The following is a 23,349-nucleotide window of genomic DNA, read 5'->3' as shown; positions in this document are numbered from 1 at the left end:
GTTTTTCCCTTATAAATAACCTTTTGAATATTTGTTATCATCTTTGTATCATTCCACCTACAGTCACAAAAGGTGGCACAATTTGATTGGAAATACTGGTGCTATTCACAGTCACTGTGGTGTTCTTAGGGGAAAAAAAAAAAAACAAACAGAAAACACCTTCCTTTGAAAAACACTGTCCTTTAAGTATTTCTTTACTGTTAATTCTAAAAGAGTTATTGTATTGAGGTGTTTCTTCATTTGACATAACATGGCAGTCCCTTCTTACTGTGCAATCAAAGGAATGAGTCTTGTGAAAATTTACAGTCTAGTGAATTTATGAGTGCTTTGTTGTGCCATTAACAGTCTCAGGATGAGCCATGACTCTCCTAGTGCTTGAAGAAAGGATGGCTATGAGGGAGGATAATCTGTCAGGAGTCAGTGGTTCCATGAGGCGTAGGGGAATGGGATGGGAAGGTAGGGAGATGATCCACAGTGCTGATGGAGTGGGATGTGATGCCACTTAGTGGGATCCAGGTGGGCCAGACTAGGCCCTGAGCGGTGCTTGTCTCTTCTTGGCATTCTCAAGGCACACAATGTAATTTCAACTGTATTAACTTTTTGCAGAGTAATTAATTTGAATAGAGCTGTGCAGCCACAGAACTGTCATAGCATAAAAGTCTTCTTCAGCTGATGTGAGAAGGACAAGAAAATTTGCATTGTATTAAACATGTATGTTCACATAAATACTTCACTGTATAGCTCTTATCAACTACTTAGTAAGGGGGTAATGATAGCTGAAACCTGAAATAGCTCTGACCTTCTCCCAGTGAGCTCTTCTCTCACCACTGCTGGAGCACCAATTGAAGTGATAGTCTGAACCTGAAAGGGCCATGGGTTCTCCTGGGTTTGGTCTAGTGCTTATTCCCCTTCTGAGGGGGGAGTTGGATGATCTTTAAGGTCACTTCCAACCCAAGCCATTCTGTGAGTCTAAGATCCCAGAAAGAGGCTTCTATGGCTTTTTCTCTTCATAGAGGCACAAAGCTAAGATATTTCTCAGAGTTACTGATCATGTATTGATCTTAATGGCTGCTGCTGGTCAGTGAAAGGTGCCAGACTGGCTACAGCAAGAAAAAAATCTGTAGCTTACAGCCGGATATAACATTGCTTTTTCAAGCATGCACGATGAGTGCTGTTGGCATGGCATTGCTCTCTCAGATAAAGCAATCAAGCATATTTTTTGTAACATTTGCTTAGCAGTCACTGTTCACTGTCCTCAGTCATCGGTGACTCTCTTTATCACAGGGTATTGTATTGGTAATGGTTGGACTAGATGATCTTCTAGGTCTTTTCCAACCTTGATAATTCTGTGATTCTGTATTGTGTCCTTGAAGTACATCTAAGAACCAATTGAGTCTTCCTATATCTTTATGGCTGTTTCTTGTTTCTGCTCAGAAACATTTTATGTTTTTCACTGATTAGTTTATAAAGGCAGTTAAATGGCAATCAATAGATCTCATCAATTCCATTTTAGCTTTCAAAGGGCATTCATCCACACTGAAGAGGAGAAAAACCTCTCCTTCAATATTTATTCATATACAGTCTCAGATAAGAACTACAAAATGCCTCTTCTTCCTTCCTGCAAGCCAGTAAAGGACAATACTAGAAAGCAGTAACCGGTAGTGATGCTGCAAATTCTAAGGGTATATCTGTTAGAATTAACATCTTCTAATACATTCAATTAAAGCTTTAGCATATCTGAGCAGCTCATCAAATCAGTATATCATGTAATCCAAATACAGCACTCAGCCTAAGTCTGATGCCACAGTCTCACAGGTTTCTGAACTCCGATGTGCTACATTCTAAAGGTGTGACCTTTACAACCAATTAGTAATTCTTATGTAAGCTTGGCCATATTTAAGCTACTGAAGAAATGAGAGAACATGTTTCTAGACATTTGGAAACAGAAACTGATCTTCAATTTATTGTGGTTTCTTCTAATTGATAGCAGATAACTGCATTAAGAGGCTTTTGAGAGACTTCTCTAAGATATATTATAAAGTATGTGCTTGATCATCTACAAACACAGCTGACCAGCTAGTACGCTATAGTGGGAAGCCTGAAATTTGTCCTTGAGGTTTATCTAATGTGACAAGACTTCAGAGGATGAAATATTGAGATAGGGAGTATTTTGCAAGATCTTGTATTAGGTCTTTCACTTTTTTTGTGGGAAATTGAAGGCAACTCATATCACACCATTAATCACCCTTAACTAAAATTAGGGAAAAAAGGAGGCCTCAAAGTATTCCTGTTTTATTTTAGAACTCTGTATTTTCCTCAACAATGATTTCAAGGTTGTCTGTGACAAAACAACTCTGCTGCCCGACAGCCCCTCAGTGCCTCAGCTGAAATGACTTGCTGCTCTCAAGTCAGTTCCTAATTTTTTTTCTCCTGGAAGTGGCATCAATTATCAGGGCTGTTAGGAGTTCCAGCATAAAGGCCAGAGATCTTTGGATATGATGGTTCCTGCTGTTACAGCTGCTTAGTCCTACCTGGCAATGATGTTCATTAGTGTGGGATAGAGTCTGACACTGACATTGCTCCTGCTGTTGATAATGACAAGACTTCAGACTCAGTGCCTGGAGAATTCAAACAGGCTAACAGCCCTCAAACACAGCTTGGATACTTCAGATATTATTTTTAGGATTTTTTTTTTCCCACCATTGTATGAAATTCACAGCTGAAGTTAAACTCTCCATTACCTCAGGACATCCAGGAGCAATAGTTGACTTGAGGACACCAGAGAGTCTACATATGCTTTTCTTGTGCCTCCTGTGGGAACGCTTCACACCTCATTGCATTTGGACGGCCTACCAGACACCTCAGTGGTATTTATTTCTACATTGATGTTGTGTTAGGAAGTGATACTGTTCTTTTACTCATCGTGGGATCACTCAGCACTTAAGTTCATTTTCAGCAGTTTTCTCTAAAAGTGATTCTTTCCAGTTCAGACTCACACATCTCAAACCTTTCTGGACTTCATACATATGTAAAAACACAATGCCATACATTTTTAAGACATGGAATGTCATGGGGTGGTCCTATGATGGTCCTCATTTTTTTCACTCCCTGGTTACTTCTGGGAAAAGTAATGACACCTATATATTCTGAAGCACTGGTATATTACACACCAGTTATAAGGTAAAGAGCTCATTGCTTTCCTCTGATAAGGCTTTGGGAAGATAAGAAGTATAGGAAATAAACGCTATCAGCAGGCAGTGTAGTTAGGGAGAAGACCTGAATTACAAACCAATAGCTGCTGCGTGATTTTTATGCATTCTCTGCAATCAAATGATATTGAGACCATCATTAGAGCCTGTTAAAACCACCATTGTGAACTCTGTACCTGCAGTGCAAAGGGCTTCATCTGTAGTTAAACTCTTTTGATTTTTAATTTAAAATTGTATTTTGCTAGGGAAGATGAAGGACTTGTTTCCAGCACAGCATTCATACAAATGTTTTTTCTTTTGCCTTCGGATAAAACTATGATTAGCAGTTTTAAGCCTTCAGTGTTCTTGGCATCGAGCAAAACAACGCGGTGATCATAACAAATGCCTGACAAAAATATTGAAGTGTGGTTGTGTTTATGGACTTTAAAGAACAGAACATCACAGGAAAGTGATAGCTTCAAAGATGATCTGTGTAGATCTTTGATACGCAACGTGGCAGCAATTAATCAGAAAAGGCACTGTGTTTTAACTGCTTCTCAACACAGAAATCTGAAAAGCTTATTCACCCATATATTCTCTAACCGTTCCCTATTTGACATAGTTGAGCGTGCACAGATGCTGAGAGATGCTTGCACGTCTGCAGAGATCGCCAGCTCTCCATTGCATGGTGATGCACAGTCTGCTTGTAGATTTTTTCCTCTTAATTTGTTGGGTCTCCCTTCTGCCACATGACTAACAGGCAGTTTTAAGGATGGCAGGAAATCAAATGTGACATAATTACATAAGAAATGGATTCCCATGAAGTGATCTAATGTCCTTAAGCCTACGGATTGGAAGGGAAAGTGTGTCCTTATGGGAAGTAAAATTAGCAGCTCATCCATCACCTGCTCCTTGGCAAGGAAGTGCTTGTATAGAAGTGGGGCTAAGGTGCCTGAACTATTTCACTGACTTCAGCATAGAAGCCAGGGTTCAGCAGAGCTCTCAACAAACACTTAATAACAAATATTTGAGTAATTCTCTCCTTATCTTCAGTAACAGATGGCATATGCCTACCACATCTACTTGTGCTCATTGTTGAGTCTTTCCAGCCTGTGTGCATCTTTATATCATTCAAAAATGAGTTTCTCTAAGTCCAGGGTTGCAGAGTGCATGATGCGGAGGAGCTGTGACCAAGAGCCTGGCAGCAGGCATGGAGCATGGCCCTGGTGAGGCTCAGCATGCAGCCAGCAGCGGGTTAACTTGCAGCCTTGCCTGCACCAGAGGAGCAAGCAGAGAGTGCCTGGGGGAAAATCACTTGCTGTTTGAATCGTTCTGCTTCTTGGAGAGCAGCTATATGGTAATGCTAATGACATTGCTCCAGACACTGAGAACCCAGGATTTTCAAGTCTCTCATACTTTATGTAATGTGTCTGTGTCACATTAATATGTGCTTGTTGGGGATTCATTTAAAATACATGGGTGCTGATAAATTACTCAGAGTGCTGCTACTGTTGCTTTTGCATAATTAGAAAATACATCGAGGTTTAGAAACTCGAATGATGTGAATACGAAACATCCCCTCTTGCAGTCCACTGGGGTTTCTCCATCATTGCCTGCATGCTGGCCCGTTCTGACTGGAGCTGGAAATTCATTAGGCCTGACAGCACTCAGATACTGTGCTGGAAACGCTACTATTAATTTATTGAGGGCTGAACCCAGAGTAGGGCTGGACTGCTTGGGTGCACAGACAAGATGAGTCTGCTCCATGCACTGTGTCTGGGAGGCTGCTCCTCAGCCTGATGTCATCTTGCCCTCTGTGTGCGCTGCCTCCAGCTTCCCAGGCAGACAGACAGACAGCCATAGTGGTGCCGCCCAGCCTCACTCTCTGCCTGCTCACCGGGCATGGCTCTGCTCATGAATTACAGCAAGATTTACAAAGACAGCTTGTCTCCTGGTGAAGACTTTCATTTTAATTTTCCTATCAGTATTGCAACATGGAGGAATGGATGGCAGCAGTAAAGTGAGGAGATGAATCTAGGCATAGTCTGCGGCTCAATATTGTGCCAGGAAAGGATGTTTTAAATCTTGATTTACATTCTGCTCCCCAGACTGACGTGTCAGCAAAGCCTCATTATGGCCTCAACGGTGATTCACTCATCTGTATGGCTGAGCAGTGCTCACCTGAAGCAGCTGCAGTACATGATCTGCTCACTGCCTCAGCCAGGGACACCCTGCCTGCTCCCTGCCCTTATTGAATGGGTCCTAGAAGGAAACTGGGGCCTGGAAGCCCTTTGAGCTTCACTCATCTCAATTGGGAAGGGAGAATTAGATTTCTAAGCAGGAATTACTTCTTCATTAATTTTGGTAGCAAACCAGCGTGACAATATCTCCCATCCCAAAACTCACTGGGAAATATTCACCCATTCCTTTGTACTTGCATGCATATATGCATCTAATTCCTATGAATATATGGATTAGTTGGCAGTCTTTGGCCTTGCTTATTGGCAGCACCCCACAGGTTCATACTTTGTGGACAGGATTTGGCAGTTTAGGGGCTGGGCTTGTTGAAAGTGAAGCGCCCTGCGCTTGCTCACGGCATCTGACCTACTTTCTTCTGCCCAGAATGTAATAAAAACAAGAGGCTCATGTAATGATGGGATTGATTTTTCTGTCCATATAGGTAAGTAAATTGCTGGCATCACAAGTTATCTGTGGCTAAAAGCTGTGACATTGATCTATTAGGCTGTGCCCTATGACCTTCAGTAAGTGACATCCCTGCCTTCCTGTATGCAGCTGAAAAGGGAACTAATGTGCCCTCAGGCGTTCTCTGAGACCTATCCTTTCCTTCATAGTGAAAGGTTTGGAAATCCCAGGCAGAGGCACCTTAGTAATGATATTTATCATGTTGGTATTCATGATGTGGCAGTGCAAGGCCAGCATCCGCATGCTCCAGAGCTGGCCTTTGGCCAAGGGCACCAACCACTATCCTGTGCTTCTTCCCCAGGCAGCTGTGGTTGCTTTGTGTCACGTTTATGGGGAGCAGAAAGCCCTGATCTATGCTTGTCCTAAAGCCTAAGGCAGGGGTAGCCGCACTGCTGCAGTTTGTCACACTGGGAGCAGCTGCCCAAAGCGGATGGATCTCATGGTGCTCCCAAGGCAGGCAGTGGAGCCGTAGCGGGGCAGTCGGCTGGTCCTTTTTCACTCCTGCTGAGTCACTGGCTTCTTAATGGTTCATAAGCTGCTGGATTCATTAGCTGCTGTAAAAGAGCTAATTGCGCACATGGAAGAAAAGCAGTGAATGATGATAATGAAGCTAAGGTTCATGCTTAACTACCTAGGTTCCTATCAGTGAGGTGTGCATATATCTAAAGGCAGTGTGTATTATTCAGATTAAAGATCTGTGCTGTTTGTAGTATGGACCTTTGTGTTTTGTGTCAGCAACATCTGCCTGATTTAGGGCTATCAATTTCCCTCGTTAAAGAGCTATAAAGAGCTGGTGAAGTAGAAGAGTGTGTGCTGCGACAGTTCCCTGTCTCACATGTGCTGCACATTGACACTGCGTTAGCTGCATAGCAGTGCATACTGAGCTACGCCAAAGTGTGAGAACTGCATAGCCTGGGCATGACTCTGAGCCCATCTCAGGTGTAACTGGCATCCTTATGGGTCTTCTTCTCCCATCCACCTGTACCATTCGTTGCAATGGTGGCTGATTATGCAACATTCTCCTACTTCTCATAGCACATCTCTCGTGGCTTATAGTTTCTTAATCTCTCCGTTTTGAAGACGCTTAGTTCTGAAGAAGTGTAATAATCTACATGTTAAACATACAGACTAAAAATAAAAAAAAATTAAAAAAGAATATACAATCAATATTAAATGTAAAATTGATATAGGTGAATTTGGCTTATGGCTGGATTATCAGCAGCAATCACTTGTGAATAAATCTTGAGCTTGACTGCTGGGAAATAATTTGCCAGTGCCTGTTAGAAGAAATAGGGGTCAATTTTCACCATTTTAATGGAATACTCCACTGGGGCGCATGGGGTGAACATTTTGAAAAAGATCTGCGGGTAGCAGAGGAGGAGACGGAGAGGGAAAAACCTTCAGCAATGGGCAAAGATCATCCCTGGAACATACTTTAGCTATATAGGAAACGCACTGTTTCTTTCAAACATAACAGCTTTGTGACACTCGGTGGCGGAGGAGCTGACACAGTGTCACTTTTAGTAGAAGTGTGAGACAGGCGTCTGCTCTGGGGGGAAGGTGACATGGTCAATGGGAGAAGCTTCTGTCACAAAGAGGTTTTTCAGAGGTAAATTTAACCAGTGTCAAATAACCATCTGAGAGGTGTTGGGTTTTGCAGTATTAGGCATTTTGAACGTGGGAACGTGCAACCAAGGCACCTGGTCCCAGTGCTGCTGGAGCTGGGTGGCTGGAAGCAGTCAGCAGGTGAATCTGCTGCTTTCCTGCCTGTACCTGCTGGGCTGGTTTGGCTTTTCATTGAGGTGCTGGAGCTGAACACATGCACTAGTGGGGAGAACTGGAAGGCAAAATGAGGTTAAAAATGGGGACTGGCTCTGCAGGACACTGCATCTTGCAGAGGGACACAGTGTTGTTGACAAAGCAGGACCTGCTCTATTTGTATCTGCAGTAAGGCTCTAATCATGAAAGGATGCTATAATGCGTCCCGAATCCCAGATGAAACACTGCAAATGTTGCTTTTAAGGAAAAAAAATGGTAATAACATCCCCTTGAAATCCCAAGGAAATGTGTGTGACAGACTTCTTGAGAGCAGTATCAAAGGAGTGAAAGAGGAGTTAGAGTGTGCAGGGAGTTATTACAGTGAGGAGTTTTGAATTGGCTTCCATCTTTGCTTTTAAGCTTATTTTTTTCTTCTAAATATCTCTTTAAAAGTAACATTTAATGAGAAGGAGAATCTTTTGCTGCCACTGAACCCTACAAGCAGTGTAGTTTTACCCAGTCTTACCTCTCCTGGGAGAATAAATCCTTTGCATGCCAGGCACCTCTGCTGCCAGCCCCCCTGGTGGGTGAGACTTAAAGGGGATTCTGATTTGGTTGGTTGTGGTGCTTTGTTATTGTTTTTTGTTTTGGTTTTGGGGTGTTTTTTTTAAGGCAATTGGGAAATAAGACAACCATTCACTCAAAATGCCATCTTTTATTTCATCGCATCGTGTATTTGACCACCTTTATCTAAGTGGTTGCTTAATTGAGTTGAGAAAGTGCAAAATTGGGTCCCCTGTGTAGGCAACACCTGGGAGGTTTCTCAAACACCAGCCCAGGCCTCCAGCTGTGCAGAGCAGCTCTGATGCTGTGTGGTTCAGTGCTGCCACTGCCCTATTTGTGCTTGTGGGACCTTGGCCACAGCCCCCACCCCACCTCTGGTTCTCCAAAACCTGCGTGTCTGATGCACTTTATTGAACTATTCCCACTCAGCGTTGGCATTACTGGTTTATGTTTTTATCTGCTCACGCTAGATTAGACCAGTCTGCTATACTCATTTAGTTAATTTGCTAATAACAAGATATTGTGAAAATCCCCACTTGACAGAAGAAGATGTGGGCAATGATGATTGTATAGAAACATAATTATTTTTATTAACCAGATCATTCAGAAGAGTCAGGGAGCAAATTATAAAGCTTAGTTTATCTGTTAAATTTCAAAAGAAATCTGTAATCTCAAATGTTTTAATTGTGGAGTTTTATTTCCTGAATGATGGATTATTGTGTTCCCCCTTTGCCCTTGGAGCTTTGTTCGGACCATTTGCAGATCTGACTGCGCTGTTGGCACTCATCAGATAACTGTTATTATTAACAATGCACAGATGTATTGGCAATTGCTTTTAGTAGTCAGGCCAGCTGGAAAGAGTATGAAAGAACTTATTAAAGACATATTCCGGTGTGGGTTAAAAGATGAAAAGGAAAAGAAATTATGGTTTATCTGTGTAATTAAAGGCATGCTCTGCAGAAGAAAATAAGCAAAGCATACTTAGCATATGCACTGTTTTTGAAGGCACACCACTTTATCTAAATGAGATATATAGAGAGAAGCAGGAAAGCCACATTTTTACCTTCCTTTTGTCCTTTAGATGCCCGTTGCAAATATAAACGGGCAGGTGCGTTTGTATTATTTATGTTAAAAGAAGATTAAGGTTGTAAGGACAAGCACCTTGAAAGTAGGACACAGCAGAATTAACATTGCTTATGCAGTCCCTGTGTTGGCCAAGCAATCTGTTTCTATTACATTTCTGCGTGAGCAAATTGCATGAGCAGAGCAGGCAGGCCTGGCCATGGTTAGCCCCGTGCTGGGGGCTGCCACCAGCTCTTCTCGCACAGCTGCACAGCGCTGCCCATGGGGCACCAGGGAGGTGGCAGCCACCACTTGTGGGCAGCTCCCAGAGCCCCGCAGGGACATTCTTCCCCTGCTGCACAAGTGCCCAGCAACCCTTGTGCTCCCATGCAGACGACTTTGGTCCTGGAGGTGTTCACCTCAAAGCCCTCAGGCTTTCTCCTAGCAAACCACCCTGCCTGCTTGCTCGTAATGAAGCCACATTGCATTGCTGCCACTCTGATTTCCCGTTGTTGATGGTGCTGCTTTTAATTGGTTAGCATTTCTCAGCTCATCAGGAAGGATAATTAAAATAAAATCCTGCCCTCTGTGCTCCTCACCCTCCATCATAGCAATGCAGGCTGGTGTTTTAGTCTGAAGAACAGTGACGGCAAGATTTACTCCCCGTGAAATGTTTGCGGGCTGGTTGTTAAGCATTGCATTATTCAAAACACATTAAATTGGTCTGAATGAGAAGGAAACGTGTCTCAATCATCAAACCGGTGGACATTAACCGTCTTCTGCCATGAGTTTGTTAAATTTGAACTAGATTTAGCTACTACGTGCTTCAGTCCTGTTCTGCAAGCAAGGATGTGAACAGGAAACTGGCAAGGAGTAGGAGGCATAAATTCAAGATAACCACAGCCTGGGCTGAAAGCCTTATATAAATCCTTGGGATTTCCAGTCTTCAGAGCAATACAGTAAGCGTTACTGCCTTCTATCGACCAAGCAGAAAAGTGTAACCGGCAGTGCCAGATAGCAATGCTTAAAGAGTCTTGAGGTGGCTTTAACATCTGAGGGTGGTTTAAATCCCTCTGGAGGGGATGAGGATGAGGGAAGCAATGCATTTCTTTGCTTTTCCAGCTTCACAGAGCCTGTGTGCTGAGCTGGAGGCTGCCAGCATTGGCTCAGTCTCGAAACAAGGAAACATGAAAAAACACAGGTAATATGTACATGGCACACGAGCAGTTAATTAACTAGGAATTTTCTCAGCTCATTCCTAACATCTACATCTGAGATCTTTTAGGGGAATGTGAAACTGAATTTGTAAAGTTTGATTATTGATTAAGAAGGGGTTTTTTGATTGCTCTCGGTTGAGCATCATCGTAAGGTCTGCTTCATCTCCTGTATCATCAGCTTTCCACCACTGCTGTCAAAAGCAAACTTGTGCCCTGCTGGGAATTTTCAGTAAGCAAATGGTGTTTCCTAAATCTGGCTGAGCCTTAAAGCCAGTGCTGAGGATTCATGTGCAAAGGAGGGATTTCCTTTACCAACACTGGCCATGCTGGGTCAAGCAGCCTCCCTCTGGCTGGCAGAATGCTTACAGACCCCTGCAGGAGGACAGCTGGGGCCACATTTTTGTTCTGCTGACCTGACAACCTTTCACCTTCCTCCTTTCCTCTCTCCCAGAGATCAAAAATTGCCGTCTATGAGAAAATGTGGTCTTACATGAAGTCAGCCGAGCCCTCCGTGTTCACCAAAACCACAGCGGACGGGGTGGCGAGGGTGCGCAAGTCTAAGGGGAAGTTCGCCTTCCTGCTGGAGTCGACCATGAATGAGTACATCGAGCAGCGCAAGCCCTGTGACACCATGAAAGTTGGAGGGAACCTGGATTCCAAGGGCTACGGGGTAGCCACCCCCAAAGGCTCAGCATTAAGGTGGGTGGAATAATATAACAATATCCATGTTGTTATAGTATTCCACCTACCCTGATGTATTGTGTTGTCATTTTCTTTCTTGTGGATTTTGAGGTAACTTTTAAAGTTTAAAAATCTTCAATATTCCATGGAGTTAAATAAGACGGTAAATTACGGTTTCGTTTATTTAATGCATCCATTTACTTTATTTATTTTTTTTTAGTGCTCTCTTCGTGTTGTCCTTTCTGATTGTTTGTTGCTGTTTTAATTTTACAGTTCGATGGCTTTTTCAATTTAAATGGTAAAAGCCGAGTTAACCTGCCATACGTGACGAATGTTAACTGCATGATGTGGTGTTCTTGTTACTTTTTTTCTCAAAGACGATTTCCCCATCCCGCACACTTCAGTTCTGAGCAAATGTTTATCCTCCATGCCACCTTCCAATATTTAACCCTGTATTTGCTGTACAAACATTTTTATAGCTCCACGTTCTGTGAAATTTTAGCCAATTTGTCCTCTTGTGCTCCTTTTTTTATACGTTACGATTTCCTGAGCATTTGTGCATTTTTCTTACAAGTTATGTTTTATCGTTTCAAGAAATGCTGTTAACCTGGCAGTATTAAAACTGAATGAGCAAGGCCTCTTGGACAAATTGAAAAACAAATGGTGGTACGACAAAGGAGAGTGCGGCAGCGGGGGAGGTGACTCCAAGGTCAGCCTCAATGTCACCACAATCGGGTACCTTAGTGGAGAGTAATCGGCAAGGCTGTTATTGTGCTCGCCAAGGAAAAAAAATGCAGATCAAAACCATCCGAATCATTGCAATGGGGGTTAAAAAAAAAAAACAAAAAACAATGCCATTTGCTTGCCCAGTAGCTCTTGTAAAGAAACAGCGATGTTTAATGGTGGCAGCAGTTTCTGGTCAAGCCTGCAAACCTCACTGAACTAACAGATAGCAAGCCCTATGCTGGTGGGACCTGGCCATAACCAGCTGCTGCTTCCAGTCCTATGCATTTCACAGTCACTCCTCTGTGACATAGCTGAGGTTTAGACTTACTGGACCACAGGGGATGGCTCCCTTCCCCCAAGATCTGCTGGGGCTGGTCCCCAGCCTGGGGCTCTGGTGGCCAGACTGCAGGTACAGGCTGCTGTGCTAAGCAGCCTGGTCTCAGAGCTGAGCTGCTTCTTGTGCTGTAGGGAGGCTGCTGGCCCAGCATGGGGTCACAAGGTAAGGGCTCAGCAATGACCACAACAGTGGCAGTAGTTAGAAAAGGCTGGGTATTATCTGTCATCTTAGTACTGGAATTACTGAGAAATTTGATTTCAATTACGTTGCTCTACTGAAAACTTAAGCAATGATGGGAACTGTCCATTAATGGTAAGATATTAGCAATAACAGCAACGTATAAGGAACTAAAGCTTGCAATGTGTGAAGCTGAAGCAAGAGATGTTGTTTGCAGCAGTGAAGGGCATTGAAATGATGCAGTGAAGTGGAAATTAATCTTAAGGAAAGGTTTGAGTAGTTTTGCCCAGAGTCACCTGTGTATGACAGTGACCAGCCTTCTGCACACAGGAGCACTGCACTTGTGTTTGCTGTGCTTTTAAAATACGGATTAAAATCCTAGCTTCAGAAGCATCAGTGCAACACATCCATTGGCAAAAATGGGCTGAGGCCTCTCCCTGTGCCAGGCAGCCTGTGCCCAAGCCATGCTCCCTGAGCTGCTCAAAGGAGATCCTGTACTGAAGGATCTAACTGGTGCGTGTCTCGCATCCTGGCTTGTTCAGTGCCTGGGTTTGCAGTGCTCAGCAGCAGCCTGCAGAGCTCTCACATGCTTTTTAGCTCTGTGGCTCATCCTTCACACAACGTTTTTATATAATGGTAGACTTGCTGGTATATTAAATGTTTAATATTCTCCTGGGATCCAGCACTGCGTTGTCTAATACTGCCTCCATGGAAGCAAACCTTTCGTACAAGGCAGCATCAATGAACTTCATTGCTTTGAGTTCATTGAATTAAAACCAGGCAACTAATGCTTGCAGCCCTGAGGAAGTTGAAGAGGATTTCAGAAATGATCATAATTAGAGCAGGGTCATTCTTGCTTGTGCTGAAGAACCTTGTAAAAGAGCAATGCCATCTATTAGCAAGCTCTGGCCTTGCTCAGTGGATGCTGAGAGGTACACCAGGACAGGGGAGCAAACATGACAGGCAGGCAGAGGTGGTGACTTGTTATTTCTGGAGATGTAGTAAATCAAAAAGGGCTTTTTTTTTAATTTTTTTTTTATTTTTTTTTACAATAAAATCTCTTTGAGGCAGCATTCTGCAGGCATTTAATCCTGCAGGCTCAGGCTGCACAGCACTTGGACAGACAGACAGACAGATGCCTTCCTGGCAGCATACACTGGCATCCTCAGCCATGCCAGCCCCTCCTCTGTCCTCCTGCCTGAGCCTGGCTTGCCCTCATGCTGTCATCCCAGCTACACAGCTAATTGTACAACATAGCTTTATTAATAGGGGATCCCACGGGAGTCACTTCAGTGCTGTGCTTTTTTCCTTTTTCCCTTGGAGGAGGAGATACTGAAGGGGACTGAATGAAGGAGGCAAAACCTGGGAGGATGGAGTGAATGATGGAGGTGATATCTGGGGATGACTGAATGGCAGCACCTGGGGGTCAGAGTCACTGCTCAGGGCGGGTGGTGGATTGGCCACTGGAGGCGGCCACATGGGGCCCATTGCTTGCTTGGGGCAGCTTTCTCTACCGGCAGAGCTGACAGAGCCCTTCTCTCAGCTTAGTCAGTAGAGACCTGGGCTTGGGGAGCAGCTGCCTGAGCAGGCCATTGGCCCTGTCTGCCTCCAGTATGGTCTTGAGCTCTAGCTTATGCTAACAGCCAGAGCAAATGTGTACTTGTTTGCCTGTGTCATTGCCCATTGCCATCCCATGGAGTTCCCTCCCATGTGCATCCTCCCTGTGGTTCATCATACAAGTACTACACTGTGCTGCAGGATTCTGAGCTGTCATTGTGAGTTTACTTCTTGTTACCACATGTTCCTGGCCACTGGAAAGTTACCCAGTGACTCCAAGCGTCAACAGGATTTTGAGTCCTATGGTGGGAATCAGAGAAGGCACTAAATGGCCTTTCTAGAAGTGTTTAAATCTGCTCCATGACACATGTGGTGGGTACTGCACTGCCCTGCCATGTCCTGGCTGCTTGGGCTGCCCTGGGAGGGGCTTCCACAGTCAGTGCTGGGCTCCCTCTGTGCACAGTGCGTGTGTGATGCATGTTAACACATGTGGGGTGACTGACTTGCCCATTACAGGCATCTTGTACCTGCATCAATGTTTGTTCACTTTGCTCTCTTAAATGAGTGTGAATTCAGGTTCATCCACTGGATTTGTGGCAAAATTACATTGTATTTTCAACCTCTTATGCATGTCAGCTGTGTTCACAGTTGCGAGAGGATGCAGAATAGCAGTTATAAAACAAATGTATTCCAGGAAATATGTTACAACCTATTACCAGATTGGAAACTAATTATTTTGTTTATTATACAATCCTATCATCTCGTAGCTGAGTGATGGCTGAATAGGAATTTAACGAGAAATAGACAAAACAGGATGTAGGCAGCAGCAGCAGGATGAGTGACTTAAGGGAAACTAATTATTCAGTTGCATAGGAACAATTTTCTGCAAAGATTAATTTCTATAGTTCTGCAGTTGAAACATTTCTTAGATTCTCATACTTTCATGGTAATGCTGAATGACAACCAGCATAGAAGGAAATTGTCTGAACGTAGCGTTTTACCAGCTTCACATGCCAGGAGTCCTTCCTAATTATTCAACTTAATTTGTTTAATGTATTCTTTTTTAGGCTGATATCTCTTTTGGAGTGCATCTGTGAAATGGTACTTGATGCAACGCTGCTTCGTTTTTTGGTCATTCCCTTTTAATCAGGAGATTACTTTTGCGGAAAGCTAGTTGAGTCCTGCCCTCGGAGCCTCTCATCATAAAGCGCTGCATTTCCCAGCGCTTCTGAGACGAGAGCGGGGCCATTAGTAGATGGGATTCATTCCCCCGTTTCTCGCTGCTGTTTTGCTTTGATACATTTGCAGCACAGCAGTTAGCGTTTGTGGCATCATTTTTTAAGTAGCATATTTTTAGAAGAAATCTGCTAGGCATCGTTTTAGATGATACCTGACATCTAAAAAGCACCACTGCCAAACGTGCGGTGCTTTATAGCGAACATTTGGGTTAATGGTGATCTTAAAAAGATGCAGCACAATTTATTTGAGCAATTTGTTGGAAATTACATTCAGCGGCATGAATTTACTTGCCACTCATTCTGTAGGCTTGGGTTATGATCTGGAAAAAGATGGAATGGCTGGTGAGAGCCAGCGGTGGTGACATGGAGATCATTCCCACTTGGAGCTGGGAAAGTAATGTGAAATTATTGCATTACACAAATGAGTGACAAAGCAAAGTAGTACTTTAATAAGATGATAATGCTTTTGGATGGAGATATCAAAATATGTGCTTAATTGACAGGTCTTATTTTATAGCGTGTTAGGAAGTAAAACTGTGTATGTTTTATATCCATAATGAAGTCTTAGTGCTTTAAGAGTTCATTGGAGCATCTTGTTTAGAGCATTGTCAAGAAGGGCAGGGAGTCTGCCCTGTTTGCAGAAACATCTGTGCTGCTATGGAGCTCATGGAAGGTGTTTTACTGGGACTGCCACTTGAAATCAGGAGGACCGAGGGCAAGCTGGTCACCCGGGCTGGAAGGAGCTGGTGGGCTCAGGGCCAGCATCTGGGGATTGGAAACCTTTTGTTTTGTATGTATAACCTTTAGGAGAACTGCCGTGGGGAGTTACTTTGCTCCCTTGACAAGGAAATGTGCTCGTGCAGCGCTGACTGCGGTGGAGCAACCACACGTTCTGCTTAACAGCCACAAGAAGCCTCAGCAAAAGGCTTGTGAGTCATGCATTTGTTTTGATAATACCTGTGGTGCTTAAGAGTTGTTGTTTTCCATGAATTTCTTGCATGAGTCATTTATCCTGCATTGCAAGAGCCAGTGAGGCTTGGGCCTGGAGAAGGGAAAGGGGAAAGCAGCAGCTCCCGGGGCAGGAGCAGGTCTCGTGCTCTGAACGCCTGCATTCAGCTCCGCACTTGGTTCTTTCCTCACCAGTGATAATGATTGTCACATAAAATACAAAGGGAAAAAATAAATGCCTCTCTTCTTCTTCTTCAAAGTAATTCTAACTTTCCAGCACTGAGCTCGCATGGAAGCAGGCACTCTGCGCATGCCAGCACTGTAACTGTGCGTTGCACACCTCTGGTTCATGCCAGCGACACGGCTGTCCCACGGTGCCTCCATGCCTTCGGACCGAGCTGCAGGAGCTGCAGCAGGAGATGCAGAAGAAGCCATCCCTGGAGGAAAGTAGTTCATAGAAGACGGGGGAGAAAGTGGCTATGTCTAGAGGCAAGAGAAGGAAAAGGTGAGGGGGTAGCCTGCACGCAAGGTAAGTCGAGTCTCTTGCTCATATCCCATCAGGATAGGAAGGATGCAAGTAAGGTCAGGAAGGCCCCACGTTGCTGTGTCAGGTGTTGTTGTCTGTAGCATGGCATGAAAGCCTCACTGCCCTGCTGCCCCTGCCTGGCAGCAGTGCTGCCTGCACTCTCCCCACAGCTGTGTCTCGAGTCTCAGGCACTGCTACAAATGAACTACAGTGACTTGTTACGGCTTGCATTTCCTAATCCAATATGCACGTATTATTGCATTAGCACTTGGCACTTCTAATAAATTATGATCCTGTTAGTACAGAGTTTAATTTATTTGAGCTACATTTATGAAACATATAAATATACTTTCCTAGAGACAGTTGCTGCTGCCAAACACAGACAACATACTCTCTGCAGAGCAGAGGAAGCTGCAAGATCAGGTGGTAGCACGTCTGGCTCTGTACAGGTGTGTTCAGCATGGCTGTAGGTGGTGTGATGATGGCATCCTACAGTCACACTCGTCTTCCACGTTGCAGCAAATACAGCAACAACCAAAACCTGATTTTAAAGTGAACATCTAATGCCTGCATGGATATTCCCACAGGTTCCATGAGGATGCAATGGGTGCTCCATTGTGCCTATAAAAATAGCAAGCAAGATCTCTTGAATTGACCAAAGGAAAACTATGGAAAATTGTAGGAATGAAGACCAGAGCAAACTTCTGTTAATGCAGCTTCTAAATAATCATTGGGAACTGTGGCAAAACATCCCCCGGGAGATCATTTGCATAGCTTTCACATGGTCACTCTGCAGTCTGCCCATCTCAGAGCTCTCCTTGCAGGCAGCTGCTGTCTGAGCAGAGGGAAGAGCCGCCAGGCCACAGATGTCCTCTGCGTCAAAGCAGTCCTCGCAGGCTGCTGTACCACATCAAAACGGCAGCACGAGGCACTGCCTGTACACACCTTTTGGCTCTGATGAAACTGCTTTGCATCCTAATTCATTTCGTGACACCTTTCAATACTGAGAGGCAGAAAACAGGCAAACCGTGCTGTGCCCTCCCTGACATCTCAAGTCAGCAATGGCCACCGGGGACACCGTTCTCCAGCCCCATCAGCAAGGGAACCACATCTGGTTGTACCACTGAGAGCAAGAGTGAGAAAGAACCCTTCTGCTGGAGGATTTAACGCTGTAACTGATGCCTCTGAGCACAATGCCAGCCATCAGTGTGCAGCGTATTTCTTAGGTGGCTGGGGATGTGTGGGGCTTGAGGCACCTACTTTTAATCTTCTGGTTTTGAAGGCTCTTAGTCTTTTCAAACAAGACAGCTTTCTCTTCAGTCCCATCCTCTGCCCAGCCATAAAGCATTCCAGTCCCTAAGATGTTATGAACTGTGTAAAGGAATGTTGGAGGTCTAAAGTGATGGCAGAGTACAACCCAGTGCTCATTTCTAAAACAACAACAACAACATGCCTGGTGCTTTTTTAATGAACAGTCAGTGCTCAGTGTGAAATGCAGAAGGTCACTTATTGAGGCAAAACATAAACAGGAATAGTGAATGGCTGTGTTTTCAGGGATTTGCTCATGCCTGCTTCAAGTGCCCTGCAACTGTGGGCTTTAAACATGCACAGGGAGTTTTAATATTGAATCCATTTCTAGCATAAATCTTCCTCATCCCTTACATGTGGATGCAGAGCAAAAGATGAAACTGTGGCATGGAGATGCTGCTAAATCAGTAAATTATGACAGACCGTATCTTGAGAGAGAGCTGATCTAGGGAAGAGCAGAAAGCTTGGGCAATACATTCACCCTCCGGTTTCCTACCTAGTCAGAAATTATTTCAGTAATAAGATTTGACAAAAAGTCCTTTCAATAGTTAGAGATCAGGCTAGGATTTATAGAGCTTGGGGGGATAAAGTGTCTTATTTGATTTAGACGGGTCTTTAACCTCGAGCAGTGCCCTCTAGAGAACAGTGCTGGATTTGGTGTCTCTTCCTGGATTCTTTCTGTCTTTCTATTTTAATGACATTAGTGAGATTTGTGTGGTGCACTGTCAGGTTGAGCAGAGTGCTGGGGTTGATGCCTGCCTCTGCCAGTGCCCCCTGCCCAGCTCAGTGTCTGGGTGCTGGTGATGTCAGCAACTCCAGTGGTGCTTCAGCCAGTGAATACAGCTGCAGCCTGAAGAAACAAGCGGAATTTGTGCAGCAGGTGTTGGAGAGCTCTAAATATGTCAGATTCATAAATTAAAGGGATTAGGAAAGAAAGAACACAGATTAAAGGCAAAACCAGTAGAATGAGCCCTTTACAATATGCTCGTGAAGACCTGGTGCAATGTTGGGATTTCTCCTCCTTCATGTCACTGAGATTTGTGCGGGAGGCAAAGGCCCCTCAAGAAAGCTGCATTTTGTGTTGCTTAGCAAGGCATTAGCACCGAGTGAGGATGTCATTCTTCATTAATCTTGCTGTCTTCAGAAGGACAGATTTGCCAGAAACCTCCTGTGGCTTTTTGTTACTCGGATCCCACAGACTGGCCATAAACCTGGCCTCACCAGATGTATTACACCATATTTACAGCTGGTCTGCGCTCATACAGTGTAATGCAACTGTGGCCCAGGGGTGCCCTTGGCTGTGACGTTGCCTACCCTGATGCACCCCACATGGCCAGGGCCAGGGTATGTGAGAACACAAACAGCTTGTTTGTAAATGCCACATCCCTAATGTGCATGCATGCTTCCACAGGACTTCTCCACTCGGAGTTTGTTGGCATCTGGAATGAAAAATAAAAGGACCTTCTGTGGACTATTCAGGATTTCGTGCTGTGGGAGATGTGGTACTGAGGACACTTGGAGTGCATCTTCAGGCACTCAGCCAGACTTGTTTGCAGTGGACAGGCTCCAGCCAGCCATGCGCACTGTGCGTCTGTAGCCATCCACCTGGGGAGAAGGATCCTTATTGCCACTGGCCCCAGATTGCCTATCCGCAGCAATGAGCTCTTGTTCAGCCTTGGGGCCAGATGCGAACATCCCTTCGAGTGGCCCTGGGGACACAGCAGCTCCCAAGCTGCCCACCAGGGCACCTGCGAGCAGGATGGACCTGGAGGCCCTGCTGCTATGAGCCCCAGCTGGGCCACAGGAAGGAAAAGGATGCTCTCCAAACCAGAGGAGCTCTCACTGGTGGTGGTGTTCTGCTCTCCTTTCAGCTTGTGGGTCAGTTCTTCACTGTCCACCCAGCCATGGTCACCATGGTTTCTTCCTGCAAAATGACGCTTTCCTGGCAAGGCTGGCAATGGAGATGCTCTTCTCATAAATTAACAGCACCTTTTCCAAGAACCAACTCAGCCTCAGTGGTTGTTCAGCAGCACAATGGCACATCACCGCAGAGGGCAGGAATGGGAAGCTCAGCAATGGAAGTGCCAGCCAGTTTTACCTGCTATGGAAAAATAATCAGATAACAAAGCAAAAACACAGTAGAAGCTCTGCAGTTTTCACATAGCAACTCTTCAGAGGGATGATCACACCTGTAAGCATGGGGAACATACCAGGCTGGAAGCCATGCCGTGTCTGTGCCAGGAGGGAGCAAAGAGGTGCCACAGCAATTACAGCATTTAGAGGGGAAGTAGCCAGGATTTTGAGATGGAGCCAGAAGCCCAAGGGACACAGACCAAGGGGGTGGTTTTGATGAGTGAAAGTACAGTGTCTTTCAGAAATCACACCACCAGCATCGTCCTGTGTCCCGGGCAGACAGCAGCAGTGGGAGAAGCAGGATGTGGGGCTGGCATCCCGAGCCAGGAGGAGCTGAAACACACAGAAAGGATCCTGGGGGGCTGAGCCCCTCATAGACAGGGGAAGAGCCAGTGGGTGTGTATGGGAAGTTGGTAATCACAGCCTGAACCTCTGATTAATCAGCTGAGGCAAGTGTTTGGGTCAGCTGTGGGAGCACAGGTGAGAGTAATTTAGCTGTGCTCCTGGAAGGGGTGGAGCTTGACTCCACCTCCTCTAGACCTCATTTAAGGGCTGACCACCACTAAGGCAGCATCTCTTGGAGATTGCTCCCTGGTGGAGATTGCCTCAGTGTTTCCCAGTGAAGGCATCCATATCAGTGAGTTTTCCTTACAAATAACCTTTTGAATATCTGTCACCATCTGTGTTACCATCTTTGTATTGTTCTACCAGACTGGGAACAGACTGGCACCTCTTGTTTTCTGGCGGTAAGGGGTGGGTTCTCACACCAACAGCTGTGTAACCAGGAGCAGGGAAACCAAACTGCTAATAGATCAGTAAGAACCTTCTCTGTCCCAGGTGTAAAATAGTGTTTGCAGCAGACTCTTAGAAAAAGTGAAGACTGTGAGAACATTGGGCACCAATCTTCCTTAATGGTATGACTCCCTTAAATACATCAACCATAGCAAATGGCTTAGTTTGCCAATGGGGCACTGTTGTTCAGCCTTGAGCTACTGGTACCATTCCCCTTGGCTCAAGACTTCCAGTCCTACATAGACATCAGCAACCAAGCTCTCAGTAGCATGCTAGAAAGACCAGCAGCCCCAACCTCGCATAGTTACACTGTGCTCAGCCAAATCTTGTTGTGAGAAAACACACAATCAAACAAAATTCTTCTGTTGTGACGAGGAAGAAAACCACAGCAAGTCTGTGCCCTGAGTACTGTCCCACACCATGGAGTGCTGCCAGCCTGATCTTACTTGCTTTGCTGGGAGTTCACAGCAGAGAGAGCATGAGCTTTCAACCCCCCAAAACTTCACTTTGATAAAAACAGCCAAACTAATCAGCAGCTGGTCGGGAAACCACATGGGGAAGATGAAAAAGAATCCCATCATAAATTAAAGGCAGAGGAAAGGCAGATGAATCCACCAGGGAAAGGGCTGAGGACCTCACAGAGCATCCTGTACAGCCCCAGAACAGTGACCTAATTAAAGAAGCAGCTGAAAAGCACAATATTATCCCAGGGAAAAGATGAAGAATTGTCTTTTGAGGGAGGCCTAGGAACAGTGCAGGGGAACCATGAGTCACCTGTGTTGTGCTTGGATGCAGCATTCCTCATGCAGATGGAGCCAGGGCAGGCTATGAAAAGGCATCTATCTGTGGCAAGCATGGAAAAACCTTCCTGTACATTCAGTACCAGGCAAAAGCCCAAATCTGCTCCCAAATCCCAATCCTTTCCAGCGCAAGTGGAGGGCTCTTGCTCCAGGTGGGTACCCACCATCCTGCACACTCAGTGCTGGAGCCAGGGGAGCCACACACCCAGCCGGGGCCATGACTAGCAAAGGCAAATTCCTCTCTGTTTGGTTAAGATAATTTTAGTTTACATTTTTTTTTAACATACTTTTTTTTTTTTTAGCAGTTGCGTGTGCACAATTAACTGCAATCTTGGCTTTAAGAAAAATAATAAAGCGCCCTAATTAGCATGTTAAGCCTTCGCATTTCCCAATACTGTATAATGTTGTGAAAGCTAATTTATAATGTATTGGATGTTATGCAAATTCTCTGTGTTCCGTAAGGGGTTTATAAAGGCATGCAAATTAAAAATAGTGTTTGGAATGGGACTGGGGGGAGAGGGAAATTTGCACAGTAGAATATGCAGAGGAGCAAGAAAGGTGTTTATAACCTTCTCCCTGTTGTTTGTGTATTCTCAGCTGCACAATGGTTTTCCGAGCAGGGAGATGCATTGCATAAAATCTCTTCAAATTGGATCATTTTTAAATGAAATCTCTGATGAAAGAGCCGTCCTCCAAGCAGTCAGCCACCCGCTCACCGCTTGCAGTGTGAGGTTATGCTGCCTGGGCTGGCTGGGACCAGCGGTCCCCGCACAGTGGTACAATGTCGACAAGGATAAAAGCTGATGGCCCAGTGCAGGCACATGAACCCAGCCTTCCCTCAGCCACAAAGGTGTTTGGAGCAGGTCTGCATGCCCTGATGCGGAGGCTGGGGCTTGCTGTCTGTTAATGCCATTGAGGTGTCGCTGGACCAGGCCCGCCACCACCACAGAGCTACTGCCAACGCTGGGGCTGGGCAACGGGGCAATTGGGCTCGCTTTGTTTCTCCTACTCTCATTTAACAGTGAGTGCCGATTACTCAAAGCGATATGGGCAGGACCTGGTAATATAGCGTTGCTGTAGCATTAACTTAAGGGGATGATCCAGTTGCCTGCAGTGTAAATACTTTGTGGCCAGGAACCCTGCTTTATCGCTTTGTATAGTTTTAAAGTAGTTTAAAGCTTGAATAACATAAAATAACATAATATAATGTTATTTATGTTATTTCCCACGTGAAGAACTCCTGTAAACCTTGCAGTATTGAAACTCAGTGAACAAGGCATCTTAGACAAGCTGAAAAACAAATGGTGGTACGATAAGGGTGAATGTGGAGCCAAGGACTCCGGAAGTAAGGTCAGTCGCTGAAGGTCTTTTCGTACTGATTAGCAATCACATTTTGACCCACTGTTTGTGTATACAGAGAATGACTTTCAAAAGTTGCTATTTGCATTTCGAAGGTTGAAAGAAAAGAATAGAAAAAAAAATGGTTAAGTCTCCGAAAGTGACCGCAATTTTTTCTTACATGCAGTAACAGACTTTAGTTGTAAGTATGTTTTGCTATTCAGTGTTTTGCTGCAAAGACATGGAAGGAGAATCCCTCAAAGCACTCGGAGCCGCCACTCTCATTTGAACTGAAT

The 23,349-nt window shown here is 44.8% G+C and overlaps 1 protein-coding gene across 5 annotated transcripts in view; it reads left to right on the top strand.

Moving 5' to 3' along the window:
* The window catches only part of GRIA3 (glutamate ionotropic receptor AMPA type subunit 3), a 280,633-nt gene that overhangs the window by 252,578 nt on the left and 4,706 nt on the right, over nt 1-23,349 (top strand). For 3 of the 5 annotated variants that reach the window (XM_015860743.3, XM_015860740.3, XM_032444496.2), the window contains 2 exons: nt 10,944-11,191; nt 22,951-23,065. In XM_015860743.3, the coding sequence (XP_015716229.1) occupies nt 10,944-11,191; nt 22,951-23,065 (363 nt within the window). Of the gene's footprint in view, nt 1-10,943; nt 11,192-11,767; nt 11,883-22,950; nt 23,066-23,349 lie in introns of all 5 variants that reach the window. The other 2 variants (XR_001554693.3, XM_015860741.3) reach the window with 2 other exon arrangements.

This window comes from Coturnix japonica, chromosome 4, assembly GCF_054131305.1.
Source record: "Coturnix japonica strain WE chromosome 4, WE-NBRP24, whole genome shotgun sequence".
In the NCBI taxonomy this organism is placed as follows: domain Eukaryota; kingdom Metazoa; phylum Chordata; class Aves; order Galliformes; family Phasianidae; genus Coturnix; species Coturnix japonica.
The sequence above is the reverse complement of the archived record's forward strand: the minus strand, read 5'-3'. Positions and strand labels throughout refer to the sequence as shown.